This window comes from Trachypithecus francoisi, unplaced genomic scaffold (genome assembly GCF_009764315.1).
Source record: "Trachypithecus francoisi isolate TF-2019V2 unplaced genomic scaffold, Tfra_2.0 Lachesis_group17, whole genome shotgun sequence".
Taxonomy (NCBI): Eukaryota; Metazoa; Chordata; class Mammalia; order Primates; family Cercopithecidae; genus Trachypithecus; species Trachypithecus francoisi.
In genome coordinates this window covers 10,945,139-10,968,957 of record NW_022681462.1, presented here as the reverse complement: position 1 = coordinate 10,968,957, position 23,819 = coordinate 10,945,139, and the positions used below count along the sequence as shown (strand labels likewise).

At 41.7% G+C, this 23,819-nt stretch overlaps 1 protein-coding gene across 5 annotated transcripts in view; it reads left to right on the top strand.

Moving 5' to 3' along the window:
• The window catches only part of PUS10 (pseudouridine synthase 10), an 84,798-nt gene that overhangs the window by 45,266 nt on the left and 15,713 nt on the right, over nt 1–23,819 (top strand). For 4 of the 5 annotated variants that reach the window (XM_033239137.1, XM_033239136.1, XM_033239134.1 and 1 more), the window contains exons 5-11: nt 4,996–5,030; nt 10,155–10,266; nt 12,305–12,366; nt 12,704–12,749; nt 15,236–15,300; nt 16,546–16,631; nt 17,566–17,691. In XM_033239137.1, the coding sequence (XP_033095028.1) occupies nt 4,996–5,030; nt 10,155–10,266; nt 12,305–12,366; nt 12,704–12,749; nt 15,236–15,300; nt 16,546–16,631; nt 17,566–17,691 (532 nt within the window). The remainder of the gene's footprint in view (nt 1–4,995; nt 5,031–10,154; nt 10,267–12,304; nt 12,367–12,703; nt 12,750–15,235; nt 15,301–16,545; nt 16,632–17,565; nt 17,692–23,819) is intronic. The other variant, XM_033239139.1, reaches the window with a different exon arrangement.

Genomic DNA, 23,819 nt, shown 5'->3' with positions numbered 1-23,819 from the left:
AAACCCTTTAGCAAGTCTCTGATACTAAAGACATTTGATTTAATTTCATGTATTACACATGGTTACCTGGTTTCCCTTGGCAACCTCCAGTTCCACCCTACTATATAGTTAGAGGATGGCAGGATACATTGCAGACTTGATGACATTACCTGAAAGTGACTTGTGGAGAACAGAATTTGCTTCAAAAGAGGAGACACAGTAGTCACTCAGAAAAGACAGAAGAGTCTGAGATCCCTGAAAGAAGAGACAGATAGTTTTCTATAGCTCAGATTTCACTGAATCTGGAGGTTTCAGAACTAGCTATAGCAAAGCAGTTTAGAAATATGATGGAATGAGATCAAGTCCTGTAAATCTTTTAAGGGATAAATCTGAATTTTATTGTTTGTAAAGTACAGATAAGGTTTCAGTTCAACAACAGCATTAATTACCATTTATTCAGTATTTGCCAGGAACATGACTTGGGTCTTTACAAACACATTAAATCCTCACAATATTCCTGCAAGGGATGTATTAATATTTTTGTATATATAAGGATATGTGTTTATAGATCTCTTAAAGAATGAGGCTGGGCCAGGAGCGGTGGCTCATGCCTGTAATCCCAGCACTTTGAGAGGCCGAGGCAGGTGGATCACTTAAGGTCAGGAGTTTGAGAACAGCCTGGCCAACATGGTGAAACCCTGTCTCTACTAAAAATATAAAAATTAACTGGATGTGGTGGCGGGTGCCTGTAGTCCCCAGCTACTCAGGAGGCTGAGGCAGGAGAATCGTTTGAAACGGGGAGGAGGAGGGTGCAGTGAGCCGAGATCATGCCACTGCACTCCAGCCTGGGCGACAGATCGAGACTGTCTCAAAAAAAAAAGAAAAAAAGAAAGAAAAAGAATGAGGCTGAAGGAAGGGCAGGACAAAATTAACTACAAGGTTTCAGTTTTAGGAGACCATTCTTCTTCTTTTTTTTTTTTTGAATGCTCCCTAAGTCCCATAGGTCTCAATAGTCTATTACAAAACAGTTTAGTAACAGTGTCTATAAATGATTGCCTTTAGCCATCCAGAAAATTTAAATAACAATCATCTTAGTAATTCTCTCATTGTACACATTAGAAAATTGAGTCCCAGAAATTAAGTAAAACCTAAAGTTAGATTTCTGACTCATAGTAATTTGTGTGTTATAATACTATGATACTGTCCGGCACAGTGGCTCACGCCTGTAATTCCAGCACTTTGGGAGGCCAAGGTGGGTGGATCACAAGTTCAAGATATTGAGACCATCCTGGCCAACGTGGTAAAACCTGTCTCTACTAAAATACAAAAATTAGCTGGGCATGGTGGCATGCACCTGTAATCCCAGCTACTCGGGAGGCTGAGGCAGGAGGATTGCTTGAACCCAGGAGGCGGAGAGGTTGCAGTGAGCCGAGATCACATGATGGCACTCTAGCCTGGGCGACAGAGTGAGACTCCATCTCAAAAAAAAAAAAAAAATTACCATGATACTATGCCCATGCATTTTGAAATAAGGCTCGAATAAATGAGAGAAAAGAAGGAAGGGGTCTTGTAATACTACTATTATAAATGGTATTAGGTTGAGCTAGCAGAGTAAACAAACTAACAAATCAGAAGGTACTGGTGAGACATTCAGGCACTGGTGTTACAGGATCCTTGGGGTGTTGCTTGGCAACACTGTGGACAGTGGCGTCTTTGCCTGAGTTTTTCTCTGGCCCGCTAAGCTAGTTCTGCCCACTCGGCCTGGGAGGCTACACCTGGGTCCCATGCCTGCCAAGAGCAAGCCAGGCGTAGAGTAGCGAGGGTTGTGTGAGTGAGGTCCAGCCATTGCACACAGCAGGCACGCTGGCTGCAGTGGGACAGGCAGCTCCAGGCGCAGGCATGGCTCCCTGTGAAGCGGCGGCTGGACCAGACATACCATAAACAGCTTACACAGCTGACCTCGGTGAATATGGTGGCATCTGGAAACTTGGAGACGCTAGAAACCGCAGAGCCCTAAAGAGGGTGTCACAGCCCTGGCTCAGGGAGCTCCTCGGTCTGGGTTCCGGACCACAGCTCTTCTCTTCCTGTCTCCTCTCTTCTCTTCTGGTACCCACCGTGGTGAGCAAGGGTCATGCTTCAGCCCTGTTTGTTTTACAGCTCTTTTAGTCCCACCATTCATCAGGTCCCGAGTTCTTGTCTTGCGTCCAGGAAGAATGTGATATGCAAACATGTGGAAGATGAGCAAGATGAAAAGGAGCTTTATGGGCGTGGTGGCAGGCGCCTGTAGTCCCAGCTACTTGAGAGGCTGAGGCGGGAGAAACACTTGAACTCAGGAGGCAGAGGTTACAGTGAGCTGCTATCGCACACCACTGCACTCCAGCCTGGTGACAGAGCGAGACTCCGTCTCAAAAAAAAAAAAAAAAAAAAAAAAAAGGAGCTTTATCAAGTGATAGAACAGTTCAGAGAAGACCCACAGTGGGTAGGGTAGCTCCTCTGCATAGCCAGGGTGCCCCGATAAGTGTTCAGCTCTCAGCAGAGAGAGTAGCTCCTCTCTGCAGGCAGGTGGTCCTGTCATTTCTTCACCTCTCAGCAGAGAGGGTAGCTCTTCTCTGCAGGCAGGTCGTCTGTCATTTCTTCAGCTCTGAGCAGAGAGACGCTGGGGTGGGTAGCACCTCTCTGCTGCTGGTTGTCCCCTCATCTCATTGGGTCTGGCTGAGTCTGGGGCTTTATATGGGCCTCAGAGGGGAGGAAGTGTGTGGCAGTTGGTCCGTGGGCAGCCATGGGTGGGCCTGGATAAAGGACCACAAGTTCCTACTCCTGTCCCAGGGACTGGCAGCCCCACCCCCAGGCTTCAGACCCTCCCCGACTTGAAGGTGGGGCTTCACTGTGGACCTGCCGCTTTCTGCCCAGGAACCTGTCTGCCTCCTGCTGCTGTTCGTTGCCCCCTGGCTGTTCCTGCCAAGGGGCGCCTGCAGGCCAGCACCAAACTGCCCTCAACCTCTCCTCGGCCTCCCTCCTGTGCTTGTTGGTGCCTAAAGTCCGCAGGGGGCTGAGGAAGCATGGAGCTGGCCTGTCAGCACTGCCCTGGCTGGGCTGCGACAGTGCCCAGGCTCGGCCCCAACCTTGCTCAGAGATTGGTGCAGGCACAGGGAGCAGGGAGAGGCCAGGCAGCGGGAGCAGACACCTCCAAGCCTGTGGGAGGAACGGGGGGCCTTTCAGGGTCCCTGAAAGTGCAGAGATGCCTGGGTCCACAGCCCCAGGTTGGGTGGGACTCCAGGGATTGCCTGCCTCTGCGTTTTACCGACAGTAGAGGCTGTCCCAGCCAACCCCACGCAAATTAACCCGACTCTGTCACGGCTGGTCCCACGAGTCCTGGCTGCGCCTTTGGCCAGGTGCTCGTGGGCTCCTGAGATGGCGATGGGGAGCGAGGTTGAGGCTGGGACGGAGGCTTTGGGCCTGAGAACAGGTCCTGGCCGGCCAAGCGAGAGCAGAGGTGGCACAGTTGGCTGCCTCGGGAACGTGGAGCACAGGGGTCCCGCCGCCGCCACTGCTGCTCCCACAACCCCTCCTGCCGCCGCCGCCCACACGTCCCCGCTGCAGCAGGCCTGATGGCAGCGGCCACTCCGGACGGTCCACGCTGCCATCACTGGTAACAGGTTGTGCCTAGCTAGCGATTAATTTATTCTCCTTGGCTCACGTCTGAAAGAATTAATGCAGCCAACCTTTCCAAGTGATCATCAGTCTTCAGGAGTCTATATAGTACCCTACTAGTCATTTGAAGGAAGTCCTGTTAGTTTAGAAGGACAGGTCTACATATAAACCACAGCTTATCTATAAATTAAGCCGTGTCTTGAAGTGGATGTGAATGATAATCATTGGCCTTTTTTGGTGACATGTAGAAACAGACTACATATGGTATATTATTGACTTATACAATGTTTCCGTCATGTTTGCAAAATACTGTGTGCTGTGGGGGACATACCATTGCCTTTCTTTAAGGTGACAACTGTGGGAGTCTAACAGGAAACAAATTTCAGTGTCAGTCACTTACTACGCAAAGCATTTGGCATAAATTTCTTTTCTTTTTTTTTTTTTCTTTTCTTTTCTTTTATTTTTCTTGAAACGGAGCCTCGCTCTGCCGCCCAGGCTGGAGTGCAGCAACTCACTGCAAGCTCCGCCTCCGGGTTCACGTCTTTCTCCTGCCTTAGCCTCCCGAGTAGCTGGGACTATAGGTGCCCGCCACCACACCCGGCTAATTTTTTTGTATTTTTTTTTTTTTTAGTAGAGACGGAGTTTCACCATGTTAGCCAGGATGGTCTCGATCTCCTGACCTCGTGATCCACCCGTCTCGGCCTCCCATAGTGCTGGGATTACAGGCGTGAGTCACCCCACCCGGCCGGCATAAATTTCATTTAATCTGGGCCGGGCATGGTGGCTCACTCCTGTAATCCCAGCACTTTGGGAGGCCGAGGCGGGTAGATCACTTGAGGTCAGGAGTTCGAGACCAGCCTGGCCAACATGGCAAAACCCTGTCTCTACTAAAAATACAAAAGTTAGCCGAGTGTGGTGGCGGGCACTTGTAATCCCAGCTACTCAGAAGACTGAGGTGGAAGAATCGCTTCAACCTGGGAAGCAAAGGTTGCAGTGAGCTGAGATCCTTCCACTACACTCCAGTTTTGGTGACAGAGTGAGACTACCTCTCAAAAAAAAAAAAAGAAAGAAAAAGAAAAACACTCATACCTCATTAATGAGAAATAGAAATCTGTAAGGAGGAGGGGGATACCCCTGCTGAATTCCTAGGCCACAGTAAACCAGCATTGCAAAATAAAATCTTACCTCATTTCTGATTTTAAATGAGACTGAGGTCACTGGTAAATTTTTGAATACTAACTCATCATCTAAAAAGGGGAGTTTGATTAGCAAATAGTTAAGCACTTCAGTAATGATATTGAGACTTAATTTCACTGAACATGTTTCCCCCTTTTCTCTTTCTGGGTGTGACTAAATTGCCTACAGCATGCTGCATGGTTGCTGGTAAAACAGGAAATGGGGTAAGTAATTTAGGTAGGGAATTTTTACTACCATTTAAATACAAGCTACCTGGTTCTTAAAGTACTTTTACTACTACAATCTCTATTTTTATAGTACATTCACTAGCTACTAGAGAAATCAGCACAAAGAACCAATTTTTATTGTATACATTTAGGGTATCAACCTTGTTTCGTTAGTTTATTTGCATAACATATTAGTAGTTTATTAAAGCAGATTCATTTTTTGTGTGTTTTAATATGAATGTAAATACATGTTTATATGCATTAGGTACTTATGTAATGTAGTTTGGGCAGTTATATTTTTAAAATAAATTTTATTTATTTATTATTATTATTATTGTTGTTGTTATTATTATTTTTGAGATGGAGTCTTGCTCTGTCACCCAGGCTGGAGTGCAGTGGTGTGATCTCAGTTCACTGCAACCTCCACTTCGCTGGTTCAATCGATTCTCCTGCCTCAGCCTCCCTAGTAACTGGGATTACAGGAGCCTGCCACCATGCCTGGCTAATTTTTGTGTTTTTAGTAGAGATGGGGTTTCACCATGTTGTCCAGGCTGGTCTTGAACCCCTGACCTCAGGTGATTCACCTGCCTCGGCCTCCCAAAGTACTGGGATTACAGGCATGAGCCACGGCGCACAGCCTAAAAATAAATTTTATATTAGTCTTAGAAACTAAACTATAAAGCTATGTCATAAAAGATAAAAAGTAACTGGCGGAACAACAGTGAGTTTACACATAGGTAAGACATAGAAAACATAGATTCACAATCCTTTATCTGAAACCCTTAGAGGCCAAAGATGTTTTGAAATATAAAATTTTTGGATTTTTAAAATGTGATATGATGCTAAAGATCATGTATATCATTTCCTTCCTCCCCCCAGGCTCTGGGGTGGTACTACATAATCAAACATATTGATATTTCTGCAACAAAACATGAATATTCACAGTAAGTTTGATAAAGTCTCTAAATTGCCTCCTTCAAATCAGGATTTGATTCCCAACTGAGTTTAAAAAATTTTTTTTGGCTGGGCGCGGTGGCTCACACCTGTAATCCCAGCACTTTGGGAGGCCGAGACGGGCAGATCACGAGGTCAGGAGATCGAGACCATCCTGGCTAACATGGTGAAACCCCATCTCTACTAAAAATACAAAAAATTAGCCAGGTGTGATGGCAGGCGCCTGTAGTCCCAGCTACAGGGGAGGCTGAGGCAGGAGACTGGCGTGAACCTGGGAGGCGGAGCTTGCAGTGAACTGAGATTGCACCACTGCACTCCAGCCTAGGCAACAGAGCGAGACTCCGTCTCAAAAAAAAAAATTTTTTTTTAAATTCTCCAGAATATTTTGGAGTTTGAAACTAAAAAATACCAGTACAAAAAAGGGCCATGTGACTATTGGCAGTACCTGTATACTCTGGAGAGAAAAATCCAGGAAGAGTATAAATTTTTTTTTTTTTTTTTTTTTTTTTTTGAGACGGAGTCTCGCTCTGTCGCCCAGGCTGGAGTGCAGTGGCCGGATCTCAGCTCACTGCAAGCTCCGCCTCCCGGGTTTACGCCATTCTCCTGCCTCAGCCTCCCAAGTAGCTGGGACTACAGGCGCCCGCCAATGCGCCCAGCTAGTTTTTTGTATTTTTTTAGTAGAGACGGGGTTTCACCGTATTAGCCAGGATGGTCTCGATCTCCTGACCTCGTGATCCGCCCGTCTCGGCCTCCCAAAGTGCTGGGATTACAGGCTTGAGCCACCGCGCCCGGCCTAAATTTCTATTTTAGAATCTCATACTTGGTTAAGTGACTTATAGAAAAATAATTAATTTGACTTTTTTGTTTGTTTTGTGTTATATATCTGCATTTTCAAAAGGATAATAACTACATAAGGTTTGGGGGTTTTGTTAGGTTTTATTAAATTAGTCGCAAATGGTTTAGATTCTGGTATAATAGTAAAACTTGATCCTATGTTTTTAGAAATTTGCTAGCATAGTCAGAGCATGCTTTTTTCTAAATGTTTTCAATTTATATCCATGTTGCTAATGCGTTACTGTTTCTATTTCAGTTTTTTTTTTTTTAGACGTAGTTTCTCCCGTTGCCCAGGCTAGAGTGCAGTGGTGCAATCTCAGCTAATTGCAACCTCTGCCTCCTGGGTTCAAGCGATTCTCCTGCCTCAGCCTCCCAACTATCTTGGGATTACAGGTGTGCGCCACCACGCCTGGTTAATTTTTTGTATTTTTAGTAGATGCAGTTTCACCGTGTTGGCCAGGCAGATCTAACTCCTGACCTCAGGTGATCCACATGCCTCGGCCTCCCAAAGTGCTGGGATTACAGGCGTGAGCCACCACTCCTCGCTTGTTTTTATTTCTTATCAAAGGATTTTAGACTAAGTTTAGTTCTTCCTAAACATTCTGATTGATATAGGGATAATGGAACAGAAAGAAACACAGGTCATTGGTTTTTTTCCTTCAGTGTCCCTAGTTCATTCTGAGTTGAAAAGATTGTGGAGGAATTGCTGTTAAAGAATTGATTTAGGGGGCGGATCACGAGGTCAGGAGATCGAGACCACCCTGGCTAACACGGTGAAACCCCGTCTCTACTAAAAAATACAGAAAACTAGCCGGGCGAGGTGGCGGGCGCCTGTAGTCCCAGCTACTCGGGAGGCTGAGGCAGGAGAATGGCGTAAACCCGGGAGGCGGAGCTTGCAGTGAGCTGAGATCCGGCCACTGCACTCCAGCCTGGGCGACAGAGCGAAACTCCGTCTCAACAAAAAAAAAAAAAAAAAAAAAAAAAAAAAGAATTGATTTAGGGGCCGGGCGCGGTGGCTCAAGCCTGTAATCCCAGCACTTTGGGAGGCCGAGACGGGCGGATCACGAGGTCAGGAGATCGAGACCATCCTGGCTAACATGGTGAAACCCCGTCTCTACTAAAAATCCAAAAAAAAACTAGCCGGGCGAGGTGGCGGGCGCCTGTAGTCCCAGCTACTTGGGAGGCTGAGGCAGGAGAATGGCGTGAACCCGGAGGCGGAGCTTGCAGTGAGCCGAGATTGCGCCACTGCACTCCAGCCTGGGCGACAGAGCGAGACTCTGCCTCAAAAAAAAAAAAAAAAAAAAATTGATTTACGGAATTTACCAAAAAAAAATTAATTGCCTTGCATATTCTGGTTCATCTTTTCTCTAGAATGGTTGTTGTGTTGTATCTACAGCAAAAGTGATTGCAACTGACACCCTCATAAGCACTTATCTGACAGAGAAGAGAAAGAGAAGTGTAGTTACTAAGTATGAAATGGGGACTGAATTTACTTTAATGAGTACTAGTCCCTCTAAAGGACAATCTGGTATATGCTAGGGACCTCTGTGAAAATATTTAGCCCAAATTATATTAGGAAAGTTATTAGTCCCATTTAACTTTCAGGATTGGAAATCTGGCATTTTAAGTATTATATTTGCTTTATATATAAGGATGAGGTTTCCAAGCTGTCTGTTAACCCTTTCCTCTGGTTCTATAATCTGGAGGGAAAAATTACCTATAGTTGAAGTTTTTAAACTGTACTCAAATGCACTAAATATACATCAATGACTGTGAAGGATTTAAAACACCGGTTTTCTTAAATAATGTTTTAACTCACTTTTGGGATTGGCTTTTGTAACAACCCTTTGGACTTTCCAGAATCTAAACAATTTAAAAAATAGTTTCCATTCTTGTGTTTTCTGTTTCAACGTTTATTCTTTAAAACGTATTTTCATATATTATTTACTTTCAACGGCGATGCTATTTTGTGCAAATATTAAATAGTTGAACTGTTGACACAATATCAGGATAGTCTTTTAAAATACCTAAAATCTTTCTGATATTCAGAGAGTTAGGAACAGTTTATGAAGCTCACAGAGTATTTGGATAAGTTCTTGAATATAGAGAAATAATTTGATTATTTGTCAGATGTAGAGTTTATCTGGGTATTTCATTGTTAAATCACAATCCCAAAGCATACAAAAGCTCTCTCTGTAACCAGTTATATTCTCAGCTAGATACAGAATGGGAAGATCAACTATTTCTTTCTTTCTCTTTTTTTTTTTTTGGATCAACTATTTCATATTTTGCATTTTTAGAGGAACAGTGATCTGCATATTTTTTTTTTTTTCTGATCAACTACATTCAGCCATTAGCTTAATTACTTTTTGTTTTTAACCTGTAGTTAGTAGTGTCTTTTGGTCTTAAATAACAAAGGATGTTGCCTATAAGAAGTAATTTCTATCAGTGAAAATTGGGCATCAAAAGGGGTGATGCATAAGTTGGCCCTTACATCTCTTTCATTAAAAGCAGTCCTATAAATAGCCATAAGGCTAGTTTGAAGTTTTAATTATTTAAATGATGTGGGCTTGTTAGTTTGTTAGTAATATCCCAGTGTTCTCAGCAGAGTAGAGGAGTTTTAATAATACCACACCATGTTTTTCATCCCTTTTATCTCAAGTTCCTTTCTATCACAATTTTAGGTTACAAACTAAAGCTAGAATTTATAAAAGGGACTTCCCAAAACCTATTTATTGTCTCATGAGTATATTTTGGGGGAATGTCAAATTTTTATTCAGCTATTTATCTGATAATACATTGATGAGCATTTCAGAACATTGATACTTTAGGATTTAATATTTCTTCTTCATCAGTAAAGTTTTTTAAAAAGTACAACTTTTATGTTGATTTCCCAAAAGTAAGTCCCATTTTCAACAAGAGAGGAAAAGCAAGCATTAAAATGTGGATGTGATTATTGTAATACACAGTTTTATAGTTTATGAGCAGTAAACAATCATCTCTATCCCATCTTTCTGTCTTCTGATGTATAAATCCTGGAATCTGGCAATTCTAGCTCAGAAAAACCCAATAGTGTGCTTTTGACTTTGAAGCTTTAAAAATTGTGTTATATGCCTTTAAAAAAAGTAATTCCATGATTCCACTAGAGTTTAAGATCCACGAGGTGAGGAATTTTTGTCTGCTTTGTTCTCTGCTTTCTATTTAATGTGTAGAATAGTGCCTGGTACATACTAGGCACTCAATCAATATTTTAAAAATAATTGCATAAATTCTTGCCTTTAATAGAAAAAGTAAAGTTTTTCATGTCAGTGAATTAATTTTTATGTTATTCAGAAAGCAGAGTCTGTCGCTGGGAAGAGATGATATAGTACAGCTAAAAGAAGCCTACAAATGGATAACTCACCCCCTGTTTTCAGAGGAACTGGGTGTTCCCATTGATGGAAAGGTATTGGGTCAACAGCATTGTTAATTTTATTCTCTGATTTTACTAGTTTTACTTAATTATATGGCAGGGTTTTGGTTAGCCAAAAAAACTTCTTTTTAAATAATCCAATGAAGGATTTTTAAGCTTTTAAAATGTTAAATTCTGATAGTCTTAAATTGAAGTCAAAGCATTTCTTTTTTTTTTTTCCCTAAGACTTCTTTATGACCTAAGACACTTATGAAGGTACCAGGTGCCCTAATTGACCTTAAAAGGTTAGAAATGAATCTTTGCCTTTAATGTATTTATAGTTCAATTGGAGGAACAGACTTGATGCAAAGCAACATATAAATAACTGCAAGCAAATGTAGAGTCAACTCTGGACTATTTAATTTTGGTTTATCTGTGGCTAGTCTTGTTTTCAAATGCATGGACAGAACCTATTCAACTACAATGAGTATGGGCTCAATCCTACCTTGTTGGTGTCTCAAATCTCCCTGTTTACTTTTTGGCAGTAACTGCCTTTGAAAACAGAACATTTCCCTTTTGCAGAGCAGACCTTATCTCAGTCTCTGAAATGGGTTGAATTTCAGGGAAGACTCAACAGGCTTCCAGATGTGAAAACAGGAAGGTCATCTTAAATTAGATTTTAATATTGTGGCCTCATTACTTCATCATTTTGCTAGAAGGAAATTCCCTGAATATCAGATACACCCCTATTCGAATAAAATCACAAAACCGCCTACTACAGCTAAATAGTTTTTCAAAACCATTCTGAATTATGCAGTAATATTTCCTTCTGTAAGAATATGCTCTGTTCTGTAAACTGAATATTGAGAGAATAGAGAATAAAACCACTTCTCAGATAGCATGAAGAGGAAATGAGGTAATGAAAGTATTTTGGAAGTTAGAGAAGTCATTAATGCAAAATATTTTTACCTCAAATTTCAGTTTTGAAGCACAAATAATTTTACATGTCATATCAGTGAGAACAGAAAATAGAAAACAAAAGATGTGGGTTGAGTGAAGTTTCCCTGAATAAAAGGAATGCGTTGTTCACTTTAATTATTGTATAGATTAGAATAAGGAGCAAAAAAAAAAAAAAACAAAAAAACAGCTATTCATTATTGTGATTCCAGAGTAGCTAATAGGTCTACTAACTATCCAATGAACTCAGTAAATATAAAGACAAAATTGTAACATAGTATGGCATTTTTAGCTATTCCCTCCAACCCCCGCCCCGCCACCCTTTCCCCATATCGAATTTTGTGTATTCTCCATGGAGGTAAAAGTATAAAATCATGCTTTTTTGGTGTACAAGGATGTTCACTGTAGCATTTTTGTTGTTGTTGTTACAGAAAAATTTTCTATAGCTTAAATGTCTGACAGTCCTTAGAGTTGAAAAGATTTCCATGATATAATATTAAAGCGATTTTCCAAAAGCATGTCTTAAAACATAATATGTATACATTTATATTCACAAAAATGCCTAGAAAAAACATCAAGTTGTTAATGGTTCTGCTTCAGCGGAGTGGGATTGAAAAACTATCTTGTATTTGATCATTTTATGATTTAAGTGTATAATTTTTGAAATAAAACAAAAAAATTACAAATACATTAAGACGTTTGAGCACTTTAAAAAGGAGCTTCATACGGTTTTTAGGGATCTGAATAGTATGTTTTTTGCCTTGCTAATAATTTAAATCATAGTATTGGCAGAATAATTCTTCATTTCTTTGCATTATTATTTATTTTCAATTCTGTAAATTCTCATTCATCTTCACACCTAATTTACACATTTGTCCAAAAAGCGTACAAATTTATTTTAAAACTTTTTTGGTAGGATCACTAACGACTGAGTTGTAGAAGTTAAAAAAAAAACAAAAACCATTTCCTTTACAGCTGCCCTGTGAACAAGTTGATTTGAGAGCAGTAGTATTTCCAGTTTTTCTGGTCATTCTTTTCTGAGCCAATCTTTGAGAATTAATTTCTATTTCCATTCATAAGTTATTAGATGTTAGTTTCCTTTTGCTCATTTTTAAACTGTCTTTATAATTTTTAGAGCTTGTTTGAAGTGAGTGTGGTCTTTGCTCACCCAGAAACAGTTGAGGATTGCCACTTCCTGTAAGTTGCCATATAAACAACGTCAATGGTGTAAAATTGTTAATGCTGTTTGGTTTTCGTGAAAATAGTATTGCTTCTCATAAGCATGGGAAATGCTTCCTAATAAGCATTTCAGAACTTGTTATGTCTTAGTAGGTTTAAAATGTGCCCTCAAAAAATAAAATAAAATGTGTCCTTGAACATAGGTTCCTGGGCAAACCGACGTAGCTCCTACAGGGATTCATTTTGTCTGCTCCTGATGTCCTGAGTTTAGCAGCCATTTTGTACGAAATATATTTGTATTATATCTACCCCAAAATAAACTCAACCTTTTATATTAACTTGAATTTTATTTTAGAGCTGCGATATGCCCAGATTGTTTTAAGCCAGCCAAAAACAAACAGGTAAGGAAAGGTTCCTGCTTCTTACTCTTGAGTGAGTTTTGTCTGAGCTGAATATTCAAATTTCCAACAAAAAGGATATGCATTAGAAACATGGCAACTCTATTATACTAAGAATCAGCCTTTAAATATTTCCATTTGCTACATTAATTTTTTTTTTTTTTCAACTTTTTCAACCTTCACCTCTGGCTAGGAAGTTGTAGCACACAAACATCCTCATGTTTGTATCAGTGTCTAGATTGTTCCCCTGACGGTGTTAAATTTAGAATCAATGTTTCGGTGATATTACTATTACTTATTAAATTCGACATTTAGATTTTAATACCCCAAATTACATCATCTGGGAAAATCAATGGTAAGTGTCGGTGGCATTCCAAACTTTCAGCTGATATCCATTTTCCAGAAATTGAGGTTTAGAATATATAATCCAAAGTAAGTTATTTTATTTAGGACAGTCCTGAATTAACATGGCCTCTTTCTGGCTACATTTGCAAAAAGGGTATTTTATTCAAACTCTTCCTTATCATCTTTTTTTTTTTTTTTTTTTGAGACGGAGTCTTGCTCTGCCACCCAGGCTGGAGTGCAGTGGCCGGCTCTCAGCTCACTGCAAGCTCCGCCTCCCGGGTTCACGCCATTCTCCTGTCTCAGCCTCCCGAGTAGCTGGGACTACAGGCGCCCGCCTCGTCGCCCGGCTAGTTTTTTGTATTTTTTTTAGTAGAGACGGGGTTTCACCGTATTAGCCAGGATGGTCTCGATCTCCTGACCTCGTGATCCGCCCGTCTCGGCCTCCCAAAGTGCTGGGATTACAGGCTTGAGCCACCGCGCCCGGCCCTTATCATCTTAATGTTAGCTAATCTTCATGTTAATGGACAAGTTAGTTAACATACACTCTTAGCTCGTATCATGTCAGGATAGAATGATGTGGTGCGATATTGGTCATCTTTCATGCGTCAGTTTCGTAGGTGGTTTCGTACATAGACTTAGGCATTCCTACAGTTTTTCTTACATTCATTTTGTTGCTGCGATTGTTAAAAAGAACATAAGCTCATTGTCAAATATACATCTGTTGGCTTTGCCTCTTGCTTTGACTAATTGCTGGGCCTTTTAGAACTGGGGGAAAGAAGTTTGTAACATTTGCCTAATGCCCTGTGCAGAAATAATTAGAAATGCAGACCAAGCCGAAAGCAGCGCCTCCCTACTTTTCTCTTATCATGGCACATCTAAAATATTACCATGTTTGTTCAGCACCCTGAGCGTAACAGGATGGAGTTGCTTCAGATTGGCAGCAATAGGACTGGGGTTTCCACTGTCTGAGGCCCTGCCCAGCAGCCCTTCTGAACTAAAGAGATCAACATCTTGGCACAACCATAGTCCACTGCTTTGCCACGCCAGTTGGGAAGTTCTGCCCAAATAACCTGTAAGATGTATCTATATTGAAGACCTAGTTTTATTTTATTTACCCTTGAGGAAATATAATAATAGGCATCAAGTAATAGGATTAAGAGATTTTTGTTAAAGCATCACAGACACCACACCATTTGGCCAGTGGGAGTTGTAGACTCAAGTATAGTTTGCTTGCCTCATGGCTGGGAGCAAATTGAATGACCTTTTGAGATTTTTTTCAGTCCCAAGATTTCATATCTTATCAAACAGGCACTTAATTTCAGTTGTAACCCTATGGTATCTTGTAGAATGCCATAGTGGTCCCTAGAATATGATTTTGAAAAAATCATTCCTTTGACTGGTGATAAACTGTTGAGCTGCCTACATTGTAATCCTTTTCATTCAAATGTGATTTCTCATAACAGAAGAAATAATTGTGATTTATCATAGTAAGCCATGTATATATGCACTAATTAGTTCTAGTATATCTAGCAAGCAGTTTGGCTTTTCTTATCTTAAAAAATCCAAGTGGAACATTTGTTGTAGATGCCCTTCTGTTCAGTACAGTGGATTTGCTTATTCTGTGGCTGGTGAGTGAGACTGAGTTGCTAGATGCCAGGGCCGGCAGGTTGACTCTGCTTTACCCCTTACCCTGGCAGCCAACTCCTAAATTACATACTGTGACCTCTGAAGGGATGTAGGAAAGAAAAGGTAGCTGAATCAATCTAAATTCCTGTTGAAGTCAAGGGAAAAAAAATTAAATCACACTTCCTACAATGTCATCATTTTTTTGTATTTGAATTATATCATAATTTGAGAGAAGTGGGACAGTGTGGTGAAGAAGACCTGTTCTGCTAGATCTACCTGTTATTATAGACATAGACCAGATTGAAGAGAAGGGTTACAGAGGTATGCCAGTTGCAGAACTGACATGAATGCTTAAGTTTTATTTATTTTCTTAAAAAGCTTAAGTATTTCTCCATGTTAAGTATATGAAATGATATAATGAAATGATACAATTTCTCCAACCATGTTCTGTGTTTCACATCTGACGTTTTCTTGTCTGGATAATAAAATGTCTTTTCTTCTCATTTTACCCTATATAGTCTGTATTCACTAGAATGGCAGTTATGAAAGCCTTGAATAAGATAAAAGAAGAGGATTTCCTTAAGTAAGTAGAAGCGTCATGAAATTTTAGAATAAAGGGAATGTTAGAGATAAGCTGGATTATCTCTGAAACAAGATGATATATTTCAGGGGCCAGGATTGTGTCTTAGTCGTTGTCATCTCTCCAACCCCTGATTCAGTACCTGGCATATAGTGGTGTTCAGTAAATTGTTTGTCAAATTAATAGCAAGTCTAACGTCTTTTAAAAAAAATATTTATTTTTTGAGATGGAGTTTCACCTTTGTTGCCCAGGCTGGAGTACAGTGGAGCAATCTCGGCTCACTGCAACCTCTGCCTCTTGGGTTCTAGTGATTCTTCTGCCTCAGCCTCCCAAGTAGCTGGGATTATAGGCATGCACCACCCCTGCCCAGCTAATTTTTTGTATTTTTAGTAGAGACAGCGTTTCGCCATGTTGGCCAGGCTGGTCTTGAACTCCTGACCTCAGGTGATCCAACCGCCTCGCCCTCCCAAAGTGCTGGGATTACAGGCGTGAGCCACTGTGCCCAGCCTAATTAGGTCTAACTTCTTGATCTTTTAGAAGAGGGTATTGTGTCCAAAGAGGGAGTTGACTTGCCTAAGCTAGTAATAGAGTAGACCTGGAGCCAGATTTCCTGACATTCTAGCCCAGTGCTACGCCCATTACATCCTTAGTCCTGTATTTCCTAGTATCGTTCATCTCCAGAAAAGGGAGAGGAAGGCTCGTGAGTTTCCTCACTTGTTAAAATATGGTAAAATAAAATAAGTGCAATAAACCTTACATTTTAATTCTCGGTACATTCATTTTATTAAATAAAATATTACTGTAGTTTTCTTTCCAGAAGATTCTTCAATACATTTCAAACAATGATGTGATAAGGGGGGTAGAGTCAGCAGTAAACTGCACATGACCATGGACGGCAAAATGGTTAAAGAGCCTGACGGGGCTTCCACTTCCTTTGTATGGATTTTTCCCTCAAATCTTGAGACTATTGGAAAGTATTAGGTTGGTGCAAAAGTAATTGCAGTTTTTGCCTAGGAAGATAAGGCCTCCCGAGGGTGAAAGGTAGCAGCAGAGCCCTTATTTACTTACTGCCACTCTCATACGTTAAAATTGTTACTCTACAGGCCTGCAAGACCTTTATTGTTCTGCAACTAAAAGTTAGCAAGAGACTTGGGCTCTGTGCATGTCTCAGACGATGCTGATCCGTCTAAGTTTTGTGATTCACTATTGTGTCTGGAAAATAGCTATACAATTTATTTTGTTTTGCAGGCAGTTTCCTTGTCCTCCAAACTCACCAAAGGCTGTATGCACTGTTCTTGAAATTGAATGTGCTCATGGTGCTGTTTTTGTGGCTGGTAAAATATTTAGTCTAGAATATACATACACTGTGAACGTACTCTCCTTTCTGAAAACTCAACTGACTCCTGTTCTATTTTATTCTTATTGCTGGTATTAGATTCTAATAAGTTTACTCTCTTGAGAAGTAGAATCAATAGCCAAACTTATTTTAGGTTTTGTGGGCATTCTGAAGGATCACTTAGGAGATCAGTTATTTTAAATGCCATGCCAAAAGGAAATGACGCTTCCTGGGTTTTAATAGTTTTCATCAGAGACGGCCAACTAGAAATATGGGTAGATGCAGAGACCCAAAACTGGTTTGGAGAAAAACAGCAGGACAGAGGCTATTTCATAACATAAAAGCAAACTTGAAAAAACAATTTATTATCTCCAAAATGACTAAACACTTGGCTTCCACTGGAAAGAAATTGTTCATTGACTTTCCCTAAAGGTAATCTGGCAGACAAATTTTTGTTTGAAAGTTACAACTGTTTTATAGTAATGGCTGAAGTGAAATTGCTCTTCAGCCCTGACTATAATATCCTATCCTAGGACAACGAAAACTACCTGCCTTACTGTAGCTTTATTCATCAGGATTAAAAGCAAGTTTGGTTGTGTTTTTTTTTTTTTTAATCCTTGGTACATTAATAATATTATATTATTTGTTCAATCAGCCAATCAAATTAAATATATTGAGCATTCCTTTCAAACTCATTTGATGCACCATTCATATCATATATTTACCCATCTATTTTTTTGTTACTTTAAACCTTTTTATTTAATTCTCTACATGTCTGTGTCCCAGGTCTCCAAATTGAGTTGTTAGTTAGGTAAAGGATAGGCCTTGTTTTATATCGTAGCACTTAGGATATTGGCCTTATTGCTTCTCTTTTTATCCTATTATGTTAATTACTCCATTCCATCCGGGCTGCCTGATTCTTTCTTTCTCAGGAAGGTATAATAAATACTCCAGGAATCTACCACAAACTCCTTGGATAATTGATGGAGAAAGAAAGCTGGAATCTTCAGTGGAAGAGTTAATTTCAGATCATCTGTTGGCAGTATTCAAGGCAGAGAGTAAGTGTTACAATCTTCATACTTTATTTCTTTTTTTTTTGAGATAGGGGCTTTCTTTGTCAACTAGGCTAGATTACAGTAGCACAATCACAGTTCACAGCAGCCTTAACCTTCTGGGCTCAAATGATCTGCCCACCTTGGTCTCCCAAAGTCCTGGGATTATAGGCGTAAGCCACCCCCCCGACCTAATCTTCATATTTTTTTCTCTTTTTTTTGAGAGAGAGGGTCTCACCCTGTCACCCAGGCTGGAGTGCAGCCTCAACCTCCCAGGGTCGAGCAACCCTCCCATTTCAGTGTCCTGAGTAGCTGGGACCACAGGTATGCACCACCATGCTCGGTTATTTTTTAATATATTTTTAGAGATGGAACTCTCACTATGTTGCCCAGGCTGGTCTTGAACTCCTGGGCTCAAGTGCCCCTCCTGCCTGGGCTTCCCAAAGTGCTAGGATTATAGGCAGGAGCCACTGCACTCGGCCATCTATTTAATACACTGACATTCGTGAATAGAGTTCTTGGAGGTGGCAAGAAAAATTTCTATGTTTTGTTAATCACTACCAAGTCTGGGCCTCTTGGCCATAGGCTTCCTGTGAACAGGGATCATCATGTTCTGGGTGCCACTGGCCTGGGCTGGATTTCAGCCAAGGCACTCAAGAATATCTGCCTGTCCTCTCTCAAGATGACTGCTCTGCCGGGTGCAGTGGCGCGTGCCTGCAATCCCAGCACTCTGGGAGACTGAGGCGGGCGAATCACTTGCAGCCAGGAATTCAAGACCAGCCTGGGCAACATGGTGAGACCCTGTATCTACTAAAAATACGAAAATTAGCCAGTCCTGGTGGTGCGCACCTATAGTCCCAGCTACTTAGAAGACTGAGGCACGAATCGCTTGAACCCAGGAGATGGAGGTTGCAGTGAGCTGAGATCAGACTACTGCACTCCAGCCTGGGTGAAAGAGTGAGATTCTGCCTAAGAAAATAAAAACTAAAGTAAAAAAATGACTGTTCTTTCCTGGGGAAATTCAAAACTACTGAAACTACTTCAAATGAATGCACCTAAGCCCTGATGTTGGTACACCTCTGCCTTGGCCTCTTTGGGGGAATATGAGGAAATTAAAACCCATCTTCCACATCCAGTGCTTCTTCAAGAGTAATCACTGGCAAGTGTTTGGCTTCTCTCTTAACCTATAAAGTGTCCTGGAATAAAGTTCAGGCCTGGATAAAGTAAATCATCAGCAGCCATTTTACAAAGACTGAATGGTAGCTGTATTGTTTTTGAATTTAGGTATTAATGAGCCTAGGTTCGTGGGATGAGTCAGGTTCCATCAGGTTTATGTTTTCCTTGTCTCAACAGGCCTGTCAGGTCAAAGGCAGCATAAAGTCTTGTGATTTCAATTGCAGGAAATTGTGTTACACGTCAGGAAAAACTGCAGGGCATGAATGATGTTACTCTTTGGAATGAGGCTCCTAGCATAATTAGAAAACTTTTTTTTTTTTTTTTTTTTTTGGTGAGACAGAGTCTTACTTTGTTGCCCAGGCCATAGTGCAGTAGTGTGATCATGGCTCACTGTAGCCTTTACCTCCTGAGCTCAAGCAATCCTCCTGCCTCAGCCTCCCAAAGTGCTGAGATTAGTGCTCCCAAGTAGCTGGGACTACAGGCATGTACCACCATGCCTGGCTAATTTTTTTGTATTTTTTGTGGAGATGGAGTTTTGCCATGTTGCCAAGGCTAGTCTCAAACTCCTGAGCTCAAGCAGTCCATCTGCCTCAGCCTCCCAAAGTGCTGAGATTACAGACGTGAACCACCACACTCAGCCAGAAAACCTTTTTTTGACAGACCAGCTAGAAATCCATCCTTCTCTCTGAAAGACCTTAAGATAAGCATGCTTTGATCATGACAAACACATGGTCTAGATGAGACATGGCTCTGACCCTTCCAGCTCCCTGACTTGCAAGGAAGAAAGAGAAACACTTCAAACCACATCCCTCTTATAATTTGTTGCCTGTCGCATAGGTGGACCTTCTTTAAGGTTCTTTAAGAATTGTTTACTGAATGGAAATAAAAGTATCCCAGCACCCTAATATTTTCCAAAATCTTAGCAGTAAAGATCCTGGGCTATTGCCATGAGCTTTTTTGCCCACTTAATTTGGTATTTACAAATGAATTATCATGTAAAACATGCAGATTATGAAGGGATGAAAATAAAGCTTTAGCACAAAAAGTTTCACCTGAATTCTTTTTGGGGCCACCTGTCACACCAACTGTCAGGTTCCAGCCCAAGCTGAAGACTGACGGGAGTGGGTGGATGAGTGACGGGTAGCTGAAAGAACACTCAGGAGTCATAAGGAGTTTTGGACATGGCTTTATTCTCTCTCTCTGGGCAAAAGCCCAGGCATGAGCCATATGTACAACATCAGCAGGATAGTTATACCTTTTACAGACAATAGTGGCTCCAAGCCAAGTGCAAGTTCATGTGAGTGATCACCTAATGTGCCTCACGTGGTGTGGTTACATAATGTGTGGGGTTGCGCGCCTGCGCACCAAACCTGCTGAGTCATGCTGTGCTGGAAGGCTGCCTCAATCTACTCCTGACTAAAGCGCAGCCATTTCCCTTATACTCCACCCCCCAGGCTGAGAGTGTCCTCTGGGCAGGGACACATGCCCATAGGGCAGAGCCCTGAATCCATAATCCACAACAACAATACAGAGAGCAACAGATCACTACTAGGATCTCAACTATGCTACTTATGTCTATTAGGGCCCAGCATAGGCCAGTGCCTGGGGATGCCCACCATCTCTGCAGGGGGTCATCAGTAAAGCCCTCGACTGTCTTAATCTCCCGTGAGACCCCTTGCAGGGCTGCTTGTATGTTCTGCTGATTATCCGGGATAAAGGTACAACATTGTGTTATGTTTATACAGACCATGATGGGTAGCCATCCCACAGTGGTATTACCCCAATGTTGCTCTATGCACCACAGTGCCTGGGCTGGGGATACTACATGTTCCCCCACTAACCAGCTCCATCCATCATAAATGCCATGGGCCAGCCAGGGGGCAAGCATGCCATGGGTCTTGCAGCATCCTTTGTCCAAAGCTTGTGCATTGTGTTCCAGGCGTCAGCCGTGGGACCTCAAGTCTCCAACCATGTTCACTTCTCTACAGATGTGGGATATATGTGCCAGGGCAAACCATCCATAGCTGCTGCTGGAAGGGCGGTACAGATCCAACAGTTGGAAACATTGGTCACCTCAGCACAGGTGTGGGCCCAGTCCACAATGCAGTTGGAGCATGTGAACCCAAAGGGCTTGTACCTGCTGAATAACCTGCTTGGCTGCTAGGAAGGCAGTCTCAGCCACATCATCCCAATCTCAGGCAACAGGGGTGTTGTCGCTTCTAAATCTCAGTATCCTGCTACATCAAGTGCAACACAAAGTGTCGGGTTCCAGCCCAAGCAGAGGACCGACGGCAGTGGGTGGATGAGTGGTGGGCAGCTGAAAGAATACTCAAGGAATCGTAGGGAGTTTCAACATGGCTTTATTCTCTGTCTCTGGGCACAAGCCCCAGTATGAACAGTATGTACAGCGTCAGCAGGGTAGTTATACATTTTACAGAAAATAGTGGTACCGAGCCAAGCAGTAGCTCATGTGAGTGAGCACCTAGTGTGCCTCACGTGGCATGGTTACATAGTGAGTGGGGTTGTGCACCTGCACTCTAAACCCACTCAGTCATGCTGTGCCGGAAGGCCACCTCAGCCTACTCTTGACTAAAGCACAGCCATTTCCCTTATGCCACCTTACTCCTTTTCTTTAAGAAGATTCAAGAAAGTTTCAGTTCTATTTGGGCCCCAGGGAAGACCCTGTTATCTCTAGGGCTGCTGGAGGACTGACTCTGAAACAGTTGTGCTTACCCCTTACAATTTTTAATGAAGGTGGTTTGTTGTCATTTTCCATTTGATGGGGGGAAAATTATCCCCAAACTGAAAAGAATAATATTGCATGCTTGATAGCTGTAAATGTGTCCTGACATAATTTATTGAGAGCCCCCTGAGAAAAGGCAGACCTCTGGGCCTCCGTGCTAACTGGCTCCCTGTCAGGAGATAAAATCTTGTTGTTTGAAATCTCTGATTGATAACATCAATTTGCTGAACCTGTCCTTCTCAGATATATTACTTATTATTGATTAGTGGTTCACATCTGACAACGCTGGGAAGATGGTTCTAACTGTGGTACTCCTAAGTGTTAAAGTTCTATAAACTGAGCCAGTATTGCATGGAGCAGTGTGGCTACCTATATAAACATCCCTTCCCCTATGTGAGATATACAAACTTGTTTCTCAGTCACTTCAGACTGCATGTCTTATTATCTACTTGTTAATTCCCTAATGAGTAATAATTTTGACATGCTCTCAGAAATCTGTATGTCTAAGAAATCTTCTAATATATTTATTAATTCACTTATTGAAAAAATATTTTCCATGTCAGTTCCCTGCTAAAAGCTGGTCAATGGCTAGCTACAGGATGAAGTCCACTTACCTGGATATTCTGGGTCCTTCATTGTCTGGCCTCTGCCCATCTTTTGGTCCCATTGTCTGTCTGTCCCAAGTACGAGGACCACTGCAGATTAGCTGAACCCCTTATAGTTCCTGATCATTCTTGCCCTTGATTTTGGTTTTTAGGGGAATGAGACAAGGCACAATGTGAGTTTAAAAAACTCAACTAAGTTTTAAGCATGTATTTTCTAATACTTGAGGGAGTGGCTTCTTTTCCTTTTTTGTCAGCTGCCATTTATAATTGCACACTAGTAAGTTTTCAGGTTTGCCCCCCGCAAGTTTCTCTCACTCTGAGATCCAAGGATGTTTCCTTAATTTTCAGGTTTGAAACATTTTTCTTTTTTTTTTTTTTTTGAGACAGAGTCTCGCCCTGTCACCCAGGCTGGAGTGTAGTGGCACGATCTTGGCTCACTGCAAACTCCACCTTCCGGGTTCACGCCATTCTCCTGCCTCAGCCTCCTGAGTAGCTGGGACTACAGGCACGTGCCACCACACCCAGCTAATTTTTTTGTATTTTTAATAGAGACGGGTTTCACCATGTTAGCCAGGATGGTCTCGATCTCCTGACCTCATGATCCACCCTCCTCAGCCTCCCAAAGTGCTGGGATTACAGGCATGAGTCACCGTGCCCAGCCTGGTTTGAAACATTTTTCTAAAAGATCAGTAAATATGCCTTCTCCTTTAGTCTCGATCAAATGCTTTTGTGGCCTTCTCAAGGGCCTAGCTTTCTACACCTCTTTCTTACTGATGGGCTGGAATTTGTGGGAAGTTTTATGGCTGACTTATGAATTTAAGATTTCTGCTCCTTCAGTAACTAGTAGACTTATCTCTTTGAGTCCTGTTCATTCCCTTCACCCCTGCCAGTCACAGGTTCCTGTTCAGTCACTGTGGACCCCCTGTTTTCCTGACAGGGGTGACAGGGAGACAGGGGTGGACAGGTATAAATAAAATCGTAGCCCCAAGGAGTCTGCATCTTCGGCTTCCCAGATACCCTTTTTGAATTCACCACTGAGCTATGGCAATCCATCTGTTGTTAGCACTACAAGTTGAGTCTGTTGACTCTGATTAGAAGATACTGATGTTCCTATGGATTTATTAGTAACTTCACACTGGAGTGTAAACACAGAATGGAGAGTTTTTTGGGACTTAGTGGTTCACAGACTCCTACTTCCTGCCTGGCCTAGTTCTGTGTCTAAAAACGTTGTTGTATAAGCCCTTTGCCTTTTTGAAAAAAAAAAAACAAAAACAAAAAACAATTTTCCTCTTCCAATATTTGCAGCTTTTAGTCTGTGATGATCTACTTATGATAGAGCATACACTGGTTTTATCACAGTTCCAGCTTTGGTTTGATGACATATATAATGAATTTGCTTTTTAGAGTCAAACCTTTTTTTCCCTCCTTTTTCTTTCATGGAGTTTAATTCTTAAATAATGAATGTTTTTACTTGGTTCTGTTTTAAGGAAAAAAAGAAAGATGGTAGAGTTTTTACCATAGGCTTATGGCCAGAGGGGTGGTGGGCTCTTCTTCCAAACAGGACTCTGCCTTGGCTTTCCCATGGGATGGTAGTTAAGGTCAGATTTTAA